At 51.4% G+C, this 15883-nt stretch overlaps 1 protein-coding gene across 1 annotated transcript in view; it reads right to left on the bottom strand.

Annotated features, from left to right (window-relative positions):
• LOC136335716 (uncharacterized) overlaps nucleotides 1-13081 on the bottom strand; it is a gene marked incomplete at its 3' end in the record, with an annotated part of 39123 nt that extends 26042 nt beyond the window's left edge. The window contains exons 1-2 of the mRNA XM_066276832.1: nucleotides 12894-13081; nucleotides 12204-12272 (exon numbers count right to left, since the gene is read on the bottom strand). Of these exons, the coding sequence (XP_066132929.1) occupies nucleotides 12204-12272; nucleotides 12894-13081 (257 nt within the window). The remainder of the gene's footprint in view (nucleotides 1-12203; nucleotides 12273-12893) is intronic.
• Between the last annotated feature and the right edge of the window lie 2802 nt (nucleotides 13082-15883).

Genomic DNA, 15883 nt, shown 5'->3' with positions numbered 1-15883 from the left:
TTGCATAAACAAAAGAATGAAAAAATAGCGACATGGCCTGATTGACTGCAGTGTGGGGAAGGTAGAGGAGAGCCAGCATGGGCTTGAGCAGAGAAATGAGGGGGTGAGACAGGCTAGTAACTTGGGATCCAAGATTCCACTCACATTTGAGAATGACTATGGGTGTTGGAGAAGAATATCCCAAAGGTGACTCAGAAGTCCCTTCAGGGAGATGTATAAGGAAAACAACATTGCATAGAGGTCTGAAAAGTCAAGCTCAGATTAAATGGTCCATTGGAGGGTTCAAAGGTGCAGATGTTTCCTAAAGAACCTGGACTCGCGGACCAGTTGACTTGATTCAGGTCATAAGGAAGAGTCATTGGGCAGCTTCTATGCGGGCTGCACTTTGATGATGGCATCGTTAGCAAGAAGAGCATCAAAGGGGCAGAGGTTGCTCCCTGGGGCACCTAGCCATGTGTGAAGCCTCCTATATCTACTCTACTGTCTGGCTTCCAAAGGGATTTCAGGCAGCTGGCGATCAAAGACACACACACAATAGAGCTGACACAAAAAGAAATAAAAACTATGCTGACTCAAGAGGAAGCAAATATATAAGCCCAGAGATTTTAAAAGGTGAAAGCATATATGAGTCATCCAGGGAGCCTAAGAATTATGCAAATTTCTAGCCCTCGCTTCCGAAAGTGCTGGAATGGTAGGTCTGGGCTAAAGCCCAGGATTTTGCATATTTAATAAGCTCTTTCCCCACTACAAATGCAAAGTGATTCTGATGCCTGTGGTGTGTGGACCATCCTTTGAAAAACACTGCATTAGCTTTTTAACTAAACATGGTCATAGTCACTGAGCATCACATTTAACTGGATTTCCTGACACCCTAGACACATGGTGAGTTGACATTACAGCTGATGGAGGCCCACCTTACCTTCCCACAGAGATGGGCCCATGGAGCACATCATCAGCTCAGCTGAATGACCTTGTCCTGCAGGTGTGTCTCTCTGTTGCTAGAGAGGGCTTTGTGTGAGCCCTTGGGTAGGGTAAGGGACAGATGTTGTCACCGAGGCAATGTGGAGCCCACTACCGCCACCACCAGTGGAAAAGTCAGTCCAGGTGTGTTAAATTGCTGGGATGTGTATGGTGAAATTTGCACTGAGAACAGAGACAAGCTGGTGAGGAAAGGGTTAACTCTTCCTGGAAGAGCCCATTTTCTTTCTGGGAGAGATCCTGGGCAAGCTAGGTGGGACTATCTTTGTTCAGCCCCTAGGTCTAGAGAAGCCAGGTCCTGTAGGCTGTGATACCTTCTGAAAGCCCCATGTGCTCTGCTCAGCTTCTGGGGTTTCATTAATTCTGTGCTCCTTGCAATTTGTCCTACTTGTGTGTGTGTGTGTGTGTGTGTGTGTGTATGTGTGTGTGTGTGAGAGAGAGAGAGACAGAGAGAGAGACAGAGAGACAGATAGGGACAGACAGACCGGAAGAGAGAGAAATGAGAAGCATCAATTCTTTGTTGCGGCACCTTAGTTTCTGATTGATTGCTTTCTCATATGTGCCTTGACCAGGGGGCTACAGTAGACCGAGTGACCCCTTGTTCAAGCCAGTGACCTTGGGCTCACGCTGGTGAGCTTTGCTCAAACCAGGTGAGCCCGCGCTCAAGCTTGCAACCTCGGGGTTTCGAACCTGGGTCTTCTGCATCCCAGTCCAACTCTCTATCCACTGCGCCACCACTTGGTCAGACTGTCCTACTTCTTTATCAATCCTTTCTTGGGTTTCAATAGCCCCATTCTTGCTTCTGAAGAGCTTGGAACCTCCCCTAAGCATTAAGCAATGAGAAAGGAGACAGTGGATGGTGGGCTGAGAAGCTGAACAGGATAGACTTTACCTTGGTCACTGCTACTTAAGGTGTAGTCCAAGGACCAGTGGCATCACCATTTCCTGGGAACCTGTGAAAAATGCAGACTCTCAGGCTCTGCTCAGACTTACTGAATCAGAATCTGCATTTTAACAAAATCCTCAGATGAATCACATGCATGTTAAAGTTTAGGAAGGCTGCTGTTCTTATTTCTTCTTCCAACAATTGTTTATCAAGGGTCCCCAAGGGCCAGGCTCTACACTAGGTGCTGGGAGATGAATGAAATACGGATGAATGAAAATGACATGGTACCCCACCCAGTGGAGGGTGCAATTAGCCATGAGATAAATAAGTAAAGTCACAAACAAACATACAATTACAAGTTATGGCAACTGCTATTAAGGAAGTGAAAAATATCAGTGATCATGCATTTAATTTTAAAAAGTTATAAGGCAAACAACAGACCTGGAGACAGAATGGTCACAGACAGAATAGTCATGGGAATCAAAGGGGGAAGGTCTCTTTTAAGATTGGGAGGTAGGGGATCTTTCCAAAAAAGAGTTGGAAGATTCTAGAATAGATGGCCAAGTTTTGTCCAGGATCACGCAGTGAGTTGGAACCCAGAGTGTCAGAGCTCAGGTTGTAAGTTCCCTGGAGAAGGCACTGACCGTGTAGCAGTATCAGTTCACTTCTAGAGGATCCTCCTCAACTCACACCAACTCAGCATGGCACTGAAGAACCACGCCGAGTTTCTCCCTTGATCCAGGATGATAGAAATCTACTAGACACTGGTCCTGTGGCTTGGAAACAGTTATCCCAGGGCCTCCTTCATGGCAGATCCCGGATTTAAGGGCCAGAAAACTGGCAAAAGAGTCATTGGCTAAAGATTAAATGAGATGCTTTGTTTTGTTTTGTTTTTCTTGAAATGGCCTCTAAACATTCCCACTCCCAATGGTTCTAACCATCTCTCCAACCACCAGATTGGAACCCACAGCATCTGTTGAAGTTTTCACATGACCTCAGCTCCTGAGCCACCCTTCCTCCCTGCCAGCAACACCGGCCTCGCCCATTGTTAAAGATGCAGCATCTCAGGCCCCGCCCAGACCGACTGGATCAGAACCTGCATTTTAATGAGATTCCCCAGAAAGTGTATATGCACACTAAACTGAGAAGCTTTGCCCTACATCATGAGGTCAGAGAAAGGTCGGTGTACTTATTGGGATTTCTAGAAGATGGCTTAAGGCAGCAAAGTCCAAGAAAATCAGTAGAGACAGAGCTGGCCTAAGGAATATGAAGTCACTTATCTGTCATGCAAAAGTCCGGGAGAGCCGACTGCTCTGTCGGCATCATGGACTCATGGGTTGTCATGGACCCGGCTAGCCTAACTCTCGGGTTTATATTTCCCAAAGGAGGTCCATATGCCCCAGCAGTCCTGGAGATTACTTCAGGTGATACATGGCCATGGAACCAATGACACTGAATTATGGAGTAAGAATGCTATTCCCTGATGATCACAAGGAGAACATCTCTGTTGGGCGCTAGGATGCCTTCAGCACTTACAGATACAGCGCGGTGGTTATGCTGCTGGCTCCAGGCTCTGTTCCTCTGTGCTAGTCTGCTCAGGCTTCCATAACAGAGGAACACAGATGGAAGCCTTAAACAAGAGAAATATACTTTCTTACAATCCTGAGGATAGAAGTCTTAACATCAAGGTTTCGGCCGGGTTGGTTTCTTTTGAGGCCTCTCTCCTTGGCTTGTAGATGGCCGTCTCCTCCGTGTCTTCGTGTCATCTTCCCTCTATACATGTCTGTGTCCTAATATCCTCCCCTCTTTTTTTTTTTTAAGTGAGAGAGAGAGAGACAGAGATAGGGTCAGACAGACAGACAGGAAGGGAGAGAGATGAGAAGCATCAACTCATAGTTACAGCACCTTAGTTGTTCATTGATTGCTTCTCATATGTGCCTTGACCAGGGGGCTTCAGCTGAGCCAGTGACCCCTTGCTCAAGCCAGTGACCTTGGGCTCAAGCCAGCAACCATGGAGTGATGTCTGTAATCCCACACTCAAGCTGGCAACCTCATGCTCAAGCCAGATGAGACTGTGCTCAAGCTGGCGACCTCAGGGTTTCAAACCTGGGTCCTCAGCATCCCAGCTTGACACTTTATCCACTGTGACACCACCCAGTCAGGCCTAGTCTCTTCTTATAAGGACACCAGGCACATTGGAGAAGGACCCACCCTAATGGCCTCATTTTAACTTTAATTATCTCTCTAAAGACCCCATCTCCGAATTCAGTCTCATTCTGAGACACAGGGGGTTAGGACTTCAACATATGAATTTGGAGAGGAGAATACAATTTAGCCCATAACAGCCTCCCTCGTTGTGCAAACGTTCACAAATTTCCCAACCTCTTTGTGCCTCTGTTTGCCCATCTGATGAAAGGGGATGATAGAACCCAGCTCATAGGACTGTAGAGAGAGCTTAACAAGTCAGCGCACACGAAGTGCTTAGACCAGTACTTGGCTTCTAGAAGGCTCCACGAGGGCAACAGTCACTATGATGCATGGCACATAGTAGGTGCTCAGGGATCTGCTGAATGAATGAAAGAACAGTATCCATTTTAAAGAAAGGACATTCAGGCCTCACTCAGGAGTTTGGTTAGGCAAGAGTATCAAGATAGAATTGAAAAAATTGTTTTGTTTTTGCATGGAAGAAACAAAGTTTCCTTCACCCTCAAGGTTCTTCTGGCTGGTCTAACAATCAAATAGACATGAGACAGGTTAGCAAGAGAAAATGACCACTTTTAATAGGTACATATGTATGGGAACCCCGTATACATGAGACAATCAGAGATGCCATGTGCAGGAGAGGATCTGAGACAGGAAGGGGGACTGAGGTACGTAAGACACCCTGAGCTAGGGATGAGGTCATGCACCTTGGTGCTTCAAAGGGCCCTTGCAGGATAAGAGCAGATGTTTAGTAAATAGAAGTTTGCCCTGACACATGGCACTAAGGTCTGATAAAGGTGGGACGGAGATGATGACCAAATTCAGGAAGCCTTGTTCTAGAATAAATCTAGGTGATCAAGAACAATGACACAGAGGAAGAGAGAGTGAATCTTGGGGCCTCTTCTCAAGTGTAGCCCCCCAGATGTTTTCCTGGCACATCTGTTGGTCTTGGTCCTTTGCAGCCCTCACAAAGAAAGTCACAAGATCCCCAAGGAAATGTTGAAGGCAGCTTTAATGGCTTCTGTCTTTCCTCATTCCAGCTGTGCCCCATGCCCACCCATCTAATACACTCAGGGCCAGGTACAAATGCCCCTGGGAGACATGAAAGAACCCAGGAAGCCCCCTTGAGCCAAAATCCCCTCTCTTTATCTTCAACGCAACCTTAAGTTCTGCAGAGAATGTTCCTTTGGCTTCTCAAGTGGTCACTGATTAAAATGTAAATATTCTTAGATAAGGGACCCTACTAAGCCATCATTGATCATTAGCTACAATCAGTCATTAACCCTTTAGCTAGAGCCATTATCAACTAGCTTTACAAGGTGGCAGGATACATTTTAGAACTGAAAGAGTCCAGAGGGGTGAGGCCCATTTCTGCATTTCCTAGGCAAGGAAAGTGAAACTTACCTAGGACAAAAAGCAAGACTGTTTTTACTATTTCCCCTCTAAGCTGCTCCTTCTGAGGCTTATTTTATTGAACGTGTATTAAGTGCTAAACACCCTACATGCTCTAGCTCATTTCATCTTCACAACATGGGAAAGTAGATGCTATAATCCTCACTTTACAGATGAAGAAACTGAGGCTCAGACAGGCTAATTAAGTAGGTGTCAGAGCCAAGACGCAAAGATCTTTGCGGCCTGACACAACAACCACACTCCACTCTCTGCCCCCACTGAGTTTCTCCCCACACTGGCCTCTCCTTTGTCCACTTATCTATGCTCTCAACCACTCCAGTCCAGCCCCAGAATGCTTCCTCCTTGCCTTCCACCATGAGATGGGACACTCTTGGGAAGCCCTGATCAAGTGGCATCAGCCCAGCAACCCCCCGCCCCCGGCTCCTGGAAGGATGCCAGGGAATATTTGGGTCTCTTGAGTTGAGGGTCCCAAACGCAGAGTCAGTGGTGCCAGGGCTGGAGAGACACTGGGAGACCAGCTATCTCCCTAGAGTGCCTCCTAGTCTCCAGGGTGGGGGTGTCACAACTCACTGGCTGGCACCCTTGCCGGCCCACACCCCACACTCACCCAACCAGTTGAACCACACCACCCACATGCCAGCCGGATCCGTTTGGACGGGCACACGGCAGGACCCAGCTCGTCGGCCTGGCTTCTGCCCTCCCAACCTCCCACCTCCCAGGTGCTGCAGTTCCAGGTGTTCAAAGGCTCCTCCATCCACACGTAAGAGAGCTTTGTGTTTGACAAAGAGAGACCAACACTCCTTCCCGAAACCTCGGGGAGAGGAAAGAGGGAAGCTCATGGATGGGCATTACTTGGCATTGGGGTGACTTTGGCTTAAAAAATTGTGGGAAGTGACCCCAAAGGCCAAGCATGTGGGTGGGAGGGGTGGGAGAAGTTCTGCTCCCCCAGGGAAGGAAGACCAGGTTGACAGAGTCCTGGAACAACTTCCTGCTCTTTCACGGGGCCTCGGTTTTCCCGTTTGAAAATACAACAAAGAATCCGCGCACTTTGAAGTATTCCCTGTGAGAGTTCTCTGGGGTTAGACTTAATACATTATGCCATTCATTCACTCAGTTATTCAAATATTATTTATTGAGCACTGGCCAAGTGCCAGCAACTCTGCCAGGCCCGGGAGGCAGTGGGAGGCACGATGCTCAGAGAAGGGCTCCCGTGGGGCTTGCAAAAAGCGAGGCGAGGCAGACAGAAATAAGCTAAAAAATAAGTCAGCGAAATAACCCAAGCCGCTGATGTGTGCCCTGAAGAAAACACACCTGAAGGGTGTGACAGACACCGACCAGCAGGACGGGCCAGGGGTTCCCAGGTGATCTTAGAACACCTCTCTGAAAACACCGCAAAGGAAGGTTGAAATTATGAGAAGAAGCCAATCATGTGAAATACGGACTGGGGCTAAAGGTTCCAAGCAGAGGGAACAGCAAGTTCAAATGCCCTGGGGTGAGGAGGAGTTTGCCTTGTGTAAGGACTGAAGAAGTGAGAGTGTTGCCGGAACATGGTGAGTGATGGAGAAAGTGGTAAGAAATGAGGTCAGAGGGGGAGGCAGGGACTTCTGAGGAGTGTGGGGGCAGTGAGCCCACACCCACCCCCTCAGCCAAAGAAGCTACAGAGCATTGCACACCTTGGGAGGAGTCTGGAAGTGGGCATCACCTTCCACCTTCCCGCCTGCCTCCCGGAGCTGGGCCTCAGGTTTGGAGAGATTTGGTTGGTTCGGGTTGGGTCAGGTGCCCACCCTGGGGCCAGGGGAATGCAGGGCACCTTATTGGACTTCTCCTCCCTCCCACGCCCGGTTCTACATGCGATGGCCATGGGGCAGTTCCCACAGGAGAACGGGTCACTGCTAGCAGAGGACGGGGCCTGGTCACTGTGCAGGCGGAAACGACAGCCACCAGCTCCCGCTGCACCGGCTCCCGCTGCACCATCTCCCAAGGGCCGACTCAGATCCACATGCCTCTCCCGCCATCTGCCCCCCACCTCGGAGTCCGAGGGACATTTGGTATTGGCACTCATTTGTCACTTAAGAGACTCATAAAATGGGGAAGAGATGCCCAAGCCCATCCCATGCTCTTTGCACCTTGAAAATGGGGGAACTGAGTCTGGGGTGGCAGGCAGCAGTGGGCTCGGAATTGCTCTCACCGTGGTAGTCTGCCTCTTCTATTAGGGTTTGCGAGGGGAACCCTTGTCTCCCTGCCCCGGCCCACTGCAGCCGTGCCCCACCCCCGTGGGAGTGGAACACAGTGGGTGTCCTGCCTTGTGCAACCGATCCGGCTGAGCAGTTTGCATCACACCGTGTTTCCCCACTGACAGTATGGCCCAGAGAGCCCACCGTGCCTGGGCTGGACCCGCTGCAGAGCCTTGGTTGGATAGGTCGCTTGAACCTCCCTGAGCCTTCATTTTCTCACCTATAAATTGTGAACGATCCCAGTACTATCTACCTCATAGGGTTGTTGGAAGATTGAGTTCACATACTTAGGGCACTTAGAAAAATCCTTGGCACGTATTTCACTGGAGATGGTGACAGATGCATTCCTACACCTCTACAGGGCCTTGTACACACTACATGCTTTGAAACGCTTTGTCAGTTTCTTTTATTTATTCAGCCAACATTTAATTATTGAGCGTTTTTTCAGGCCCAGAAACTCACAGCAAATAGGCTATATAGACAGTGTCCCTGCCCTTGAGGAGTTTACTTGCTAAGGGTAGAGATAGACAAGGAAGAAAAAAAGCAAATCAATAAACAAGACACGTTTAATGATAATAAGTGCTGAGAAGAAATAGCAGGGTGACAGAGACAGTGGTGGGGGTGCTGTTTTAGACAGGGTGATCAATGAAGCTCTCTCTATAGGATGACAGGTAGAAGAATTATCAGCCACGGGAATAGTATTTCATGTAAGGGAATGAATAGCAAGTGAAAAGGCCCTGGGGTAGAAAGGAGCTCAGTGTGTTTGGAAAAAAAAGGAGGAGGCCATTGTGAGTGGAATGAGCAAGAGGGAAAGGAGACAGAGGTCACATTAAGCTGTGTTAAAATCCTCACAGGCTGTGTTAGGGTTTTGGATTTGATCCTCAGGGCAATAGGGAGCCCCTGAACAGTTTAAGCAGGGGAGTGATTGATTCAACTCTTATTTTCTGAAAGCCACCACTGTTCTAAGGAAAACAAATGAAAGGGGACTACCCTGGAAAGGGAAAGACCAGTTGTGAGGCCCTTAAGAAATGGAGAGCCTGACCAGACAGTGGTGCAGTGGATAGAGCGTTGAACTGAGATGCGGAGGACCCAGGTTCGAAACCCCAACGTCGCCAGCTTGAGCTCATCTGGTTTGAGTAAGACTCACCAGCTTGAGCCCAAGGTCACTGGCTCGAACAAGGGGTCACTCCGTCTGCTGTAGCCACCCCCACCCCCCCGGTCAAGGCACATATGAGAAAGCAATCAATGAACAACCAAGGTGCCGCAACAAAGAATTGATGCTTCTCATCTCTCTCTCTTCCAGTCTGTCCTATCTGTCCCTCTCTGGCTCTCTCTGGCTCTGACACACACACACACACACACACACACACACACACACACACACACGGAAGAAATGGTAAAAATGGAAAGCTGTGGCCTTAGGCCCCCACAGAGCACTTAGGCAGGCACCTGGGCAACCCCAGTCGAACAGCATGGCTCACTGGCCAGCAGGCTGGTCCTTGTTTGCAAGGCTGCATTATCCCAAGAGGGAAAGAAGTGAGCCCCTATATCCGGATGCCATGGGCAGACAGCTAGAGCTGAAGCATCCCAGCCTGGTACTCCCGTCCAAGATCAGCCTGTGGTCAGCCAGCCCTGCCAAGGCCCCATCCTCCGGTCCTTCTCTCCACCTGGGAGTGCCCTGGGCAGAAATCCGGCCCTGCCCACCCTGGGCTGTGCCCTGATAACCTCCCTGAAGGGGAAGCCATTTGTTTGGAAGGAAATGGTGCAGAAGGAAGCAGTGCCCACACTGAAAATAGGACTGGGGCCGTTTCCAGGGCTCCGGCCCCAACAGCTGAGGAGCCAGGAGGCCTTCCCGGGGCTGCGGAAGGCTGACTCAGTTTGCACCAATCCACCTGGACCCAGGAAGCTTCCAAGAACTTGGCCATTTTCAGAGCCCTGTGCTAAGCTATCAGGGACATTATGGCTTTCAAACCTCAGTCCTGCGAAGTGGGCTTGGGAGGAAGATCACAATGCCACAAAAGGGTCTTTGGGGCTGACCCTGTCCCGGCTGCCTCCTTCAGTCTAGTATTGTTTTGTCCTCATCCCACCTGGTGTCATGGGGGAAAGGACAGGGTGTCAGGAATCGCAATCACCCGACTGAACACTGGGGATTCCTGGTGAGCTTTTGCAAGTGCTGCCGCCAGGGCCCCCCACCCCCACCCCCACCAGATTCAGTCAGGCCGGCAGGTCTAGAGCGGGACAGGGACTGGTCTTTTTTAAAATCTCCCCAGGGGACCCCAGTGTCAGCCAGGTTGAGAACCTCAGCTTTAGGAATTTTCCAATTCTGTGTTTCTCAGCCCTGACTCACTATCTGAATCTCCTGGGCAGGGTTTTTAAATAAATCCACATCTGGGTCGGCCCCACCCTGGAAAAATTAAACCAGAATCACTAAGGATGGGGTGCAGGCACTCTAGTTTCTAAAAGCTCCCCCCCAGGTGATTCCAAAAGACGGTCACGTGGAGAACCTGTGCTAGTCCAGTCTCCTCAGTGAACAGGTAAGGAGACGGTGGCCCACGGTCACACAGCCAGCTAATGGCAAAAGCAGAGCTTAAAACTGGGACTGAGATTCCCAGCCTGGCACCACGCCCCCTGATGGGGGAGGTGTCAGCTGGGGTCCTCCTGAGTCTGAGACCACTGCTTACACGAGGCACGCAGACTTGAAAGAACGTCCCCCACCCCCACCACCCATGTCCCTGTATGACCCTCCCAGGTATGGGGGAGCCTGTGAATGCATGAGCTGTCACGCCCGTGGTTCTGTTTCCTTACACGGATGAAGGCATTTGTCAGTTGTCGTTGAGTTGGGCCTAATCTGATCCCACCAGGGGTTTTCTCCTGCTGGTGGTACTGAGGACTCCTGCCCTCTTGCTTACTTTGAAGAAGGAAGAGCCACAGAGATTGGCCCCTCCCACAGCCATTAACAGAATGGGGACCTCAAATAACAGCCAAAAGGAACTGAATTCTACCAACAAACCAAGTGAGCTTGGAAGTACCTTCTCCCCAGAGCCTCCAGGTAAAAGCCAAACCCCTGATTTCAGCCTCAGGAGATCCAGGGCAGGGGACCCAGCCCTGCCGCCTCCGGACTTCCGGCCTGGGAGCCAATAGATGCTTGTTGCTTTATGCGGGGAAGTTTGTGGGAATTTGTTCTGCACCGTAGTAAACCAATGCACTTGCTCTAGCTGAAGAAGGAGCTGTGGAGTCCTCACCTTCAGCCCACAGAACCGGCTTTCCCCAAAGCACCCAGAGGGGGGGGGGGGGAACTCCAAGAAGAGAGAATGAAGGAGAGGTTGGAGGCCCATGGCCGAAGAGGCCAGGCAGAGACCAGCCAGGGGACAGGTGTACACAGGCGGGCCAGGGGCACGGCCAGCACCCGCTTCTCAGCACGTCTCAGGACTCACGTGGCCAGGTGGCGTGGAGAGGAGTCCGTGAATGCTGTGGTCTGCAGGCAGAAGCGGGTGGCGAGGGCAGGAGTTTGGGACACTTGACACAAACACACACCATTCTGTAGACCTCAGCCAAAGGTAATACCTAGGGGGAGATTTGGAGGCCTGTAGGATGTAAGCCCCTGAAGGCAGGGACTCGCCCCTTGTACCGGGGAAGTGGGATTTGGTAAGAAGGGGACATCCTTCCCTGCCTGTTCTCCTTACAGGGGTGGCTGGACCCCACCAGGGTGTGAGCAAGTAGAGGCCAGGCCGACCTTGAACTTGGGCAAGGCTGAGTTCCCTGCCCGCTGTTTCTTCTTCTTCCCCTCCTCCTTTCTTTTCTTAAGCGTTTCTGGGAAGACCCCCTGGGCCTTCTTAAGCAGTCTAAAGTCCCATCACCGTTTCCTATGGGTGGCATATTGTCCCCATTTAATATACTACACTCCCAAGCCCACCCCTCCAGCTCCTTATCTCATCGTCCTATTTTGTTCCCACCTGACATCACCTGACTCATTTGTTCATCTTCTGCAGGGTCCCCATCTCCCCCAGCCTGCAGGACATAGCTCCATGAGGACAAGGGCCATGACAATCTGGTGCCTAACGCGAACCCATGGGGATAAACAACAGAGTCACAGGGAGGGGGCGAAAGGGGCCCCTGGTCAGAGGAGCCACCTTCCTGGGTGTCCCCTCTGGGTTGTGCCCCAGGCCGCTGGGCCTCAGTGGACAGGACCCCCCCCAGAGTTCAGCCAGGCCAAGCCCTCTCCCTGCCCTGGGAAACTGAAGCACTCCCTGATGCTCCCAGGATCTCAGAGAGACAAAGGGAAGGAGGGCTTGACCATGACCCTGACTGCATCCTGGGGCAGCTTTCCCTGCTCTGCAATCTGCAGAGCTCCGTGCCTATCAGACCACCAGTTTGCTTGCCTGTTTCGGGCTGCCAGTTCTTTGGGAGCCCACACTTCATACAATAAAAATCCTGTGCCCGTGTGTTGCAGCAGTGGCTAACTGCATGGAGATTTCTAAACCTTCCCTCACCTTCTGCACAGCGCCTCATGGGCTGCTGGCAGCTTATGCAGTTTGTGGACCACACTTTGAGTGATATACCTGATGGGATGGGTGGGTGGTTACTGGCTGCTGCAAGGCCCCAGATACCTGCCCAGAGGCTGGGCGTTAGCGTGATGTGGTAAGACTTTGATGCACTGGGGCTGTGTGCCCGGCAGATAGACAGACAAGAGCCAGGGGTGGGAATTGGGAGAAAACAGCAAGAGACAAGCAGATGAGGTGGGGTGGGGTGGGGGTGGACTACTCCCCTAGCCCAGAATCTATCTCCTGGACCCTCCCACAATTCAGAGGGAACATTGTCAGGGGAGGGAGCAGTTTTGCCTTCCTCTGTGCTTGTTACCACCCACGCCACTCTGGCTTGGAGTTCTTCAGCTTCTCTCGAGATGTTTGTCTTATACCCCTGGCTCAGATTCCAGCCCAGGAAGAACCTCTGTACTAATGAGAGGAAAGCAGAGTCGCGGGACCACGCAGCCCTGGACCCAGCCTGGGGACAGCTGACTTCAGTCCTCTGGATGGCAAGCCCTGCTGATACTGTCCCTGCCCAGTGTTCGCGGAGATGGACGCTCAGATTGCCCCGCCCTGCCCCTCCCTAAGCTCTCAGGGAGCCTGAGACGCAGAAGAGAGGCCAGATCGAAACTCCCACTCCTTCAAGAGGGGGCTGACCCCGCGCCCGTGGGCTGGCTGCCGCGGTTTCTGGGCAGGGAACTCAGGAATGCCTCTCGCTCCACATCTCGCACACAGTAGGCACTCGGAGTATTTGCTGAGGCCGTGCCCGGCCTGCAGCTGGGCCTGGACGGAACTCTGCCCTGCCCGACGTCACCTCCAAAGCCCTCAGCCTGTGGCGGCTGCATTATTCCAATTCCTTTGGGTTTGGAATGTCTCTGTTTACCATCAGTGTCAACCTGGCTCAGAGAACCTCCAGCTCCAGAGGTCTGCCAGGGTCTCCAGGGGACACAGGGCTCAGCCATGGGACCAGGCCACCCGTGGAGCCCCCAGCCCCCTCCACAATTCACTACATTGGAGACCCCAACCCATGTACATGGCCCTACTGGGCACTGGAGTTGAGTAACCAGGTGGGCGCCATGCAGCGGGAGTCCCACGGGTCCCCAGAGCTCTGCCCAGGCTCCCACCCTCTCTCCTCGCCCTTTTCCCTAACAGGATATGAGGAACCCTGGGTTCTCCTGCAAGCGGCCACCCTACTTCTGACCTTTGATCACACGAGTCTCTGCACCTGCCATGACTTCTCCCACCTCCCATCTCTGCCTCTCCAACCCCCCTCCCCATCCATATGTGTCAGCTCTATAGTTTGACAGCCTGCATTTGCACCTTACTGCCACCATTTCTAGCTGTGTTGTCTTGGGCAAGACACTCACCCTCTGTGCCTCTGTGTCCTCATCTGTAAAGTGAAGTGTCAGGGGCACTGTTCACATTCGTGGCTGCCCATCATCTTCATCATCTTTCTGCCTCTGGGGAAACACCCATGGTTTGAGCCTATAGTCAACTGATGTAGAAGTCAGGACTCAATTTCACGGCCCCTTCGTGTCTAGAACCCAAGCACTGGATCAGAAACCAGATGTAGCCCTGTGTCAGATATCCATGCAAATGGGGGTAGTCAAATCGGCAACATCTTTGCTTTTGGTGAGCATGTGGCAGAGGCAATGGGTCTTTGGGGGACTGCCAAGGCTGGGCTCGTGTCTGCAGGAGCTCTGGTGTGACGACAGTTGCATGTTTGCTAAAGCATCCCCCATGAAATGATATCTCTAGCTATCTACCATGCAAACCTAGTCTTCTGTCTCCCTACCCTGACTCCAGAGTAGTACCTAATATATATATATTTTTTTTTTAATTCATTTTTATTTTTTTTTATTTATTTTATTTTTTTACAGAGACAGAGAGAGAGAGTCAGAGGGAGGGATAGACAGGGACAGACAGACAGGAATGGAGAGATGAGAAGCATCAATCATTAGTTTTTCGTTGCGCATTGCAACACCTTAGTTGTTTATTGATTGCTTTATCATATGTGCCTTGACCACGGGCCTTCAGCAGACCAAGTAACCCCTTGCTTGGGCCAGCAACGGGTCCAAGCTGGTAAGCTTTTGCTCAAACCAGATGAGCCTGCACTCAAGCTGGCGACCTCGGGGTCTCGAACCTGGGTCCTCAGCATCCCAGTCCGACACTCTATCCACTGTGCCACCGCCTGGTCAGGCTTAATTCATTTTTATTAGAGAGAGAGAGAGAGAGAGAGAGAGAGAGAGAGAGAAGAGGGGGAGGAGCAGGAAGCATCAACTCCCATACATACCTTAACCAGGCAAGCCCAGGGTTTCAAACCAGTGACCTCAGCATTCCAGGTCGGCTCTTTATCCACTGCGCCACCACACGTCAGGCAAATATATATATATATATATTTATAGTTTTTGACAAATATATATATATAAATATATATATTTTTTAAACCAAACTCTGGCCAATTTTATTAAAGAAAAATTTTGCACGATTTACTCTTCACCAGTCTGTCTGGCACGCTTCTAACAGAACCAGAATCACCCGGGTTCACCAAAGCAGTGTGCATACTCTGTAGTACTGTACTGCTCACACGTGGCGCCTAGATCAATAGCTTTGCCACTGTAGCAGCGGACCCCAGTCTTGGCCAACAGGACACAGGGCTCTAGCTCAGGTTCCCCCCAGGCTGGGCAGCTGTTGGCGAGGATGACCCGTTTCACTCTGCCTTGTCAGACCAGCTTCAGGGCCTGCCTGTACCCCAGCTTGTACTGCCCACTTTTCATAGCAAATGGAGCCTAGAGCTGATTAATTCCAGCAACTTATCCAAACTCTTTGCAGCCACTGTCTTCCTTCCTTTGATGCAGGAGGGCCCCCAACCAAGAGCACCCCCTAACATTTTTTTTCTTTTTTTTTTTTCTTTTTTGTATTTTTCTGAAGCTGGAAACGGGGAGAGACAGTCAGACAGACTCCCGCATGCGCCCGACCGGGATCCACCCGGCACGCCCACCAGGGGCGACGCTCTGCCCACCAGGGGGTGATGCTCTGCCCCTCCAGGGCGTTGCTCTGCCGCGACCAGAGCCACTCTAGCGCCTGGGGCAGAGGCCAAGGAGCCATCCTCAGCGCCCGGGCCATCTTTGCTCCAATGGAGCCTTGGCTGCAGGAGGGGAAGAGAGAGACAGAGAGGAAGGAGGGGGTGGGGGGTGGAGAAGCAAATGGGCGCTTCTCCTATGTGCCCTGGCCGGGAATCGAACCCGGGTCCCCCGCACGCCAGGCCGACGCTCTACCGCTGAGCCAACCGGCCAGGGCCCCTAACATTTTTAAAGAAAAGCCTTTCCTGTTTAAATTAGCCAGAGTGGATTCTGTTATTTGCAACCAAGATCCTTAATGAATCCATGGGGACGAGAGTAATATCAGTCTCACAGGACTGTTGTTAGGACTAAAGATCCCAACAACCACAGTGGGAATCAAGAGGAAGCTAGTTCAGCTCTTTGAGGACCTTCCTTTTCTCTGGGGTGTCCAGCTTCCTGGTTTGGGAACTGTGTCCTGTGCCTGTGCCTGACCCTTTCTCTTCCTTAAGAAGCCCCCAAACTCCCCAGGCATACCAGGACCCAGGGTCAGCCTTAGGTACCCCACCCCACCCCCGAGGTAAAACC

This window comes from Saccopteryx bilineata, chromosome 4, assembly GCF_036850765.1.
Source record: "Saccopteryx bilineata isolate mSacBil1 chromosome 4, mSacBil1_pri_phased_curated, whole genome shotgun sequence".
Lineage (NCBI taxonomy): Eukaryota > Metazoa > Chordata > Mammalia > Chiroptera > Emballonuridae > Saccopteryx > Saccopteryx bilineata.
Note: the sequence above shows the minus strand (reverse complement) of the source record. Positions and strands in the feature narration are given on the sequence as shown.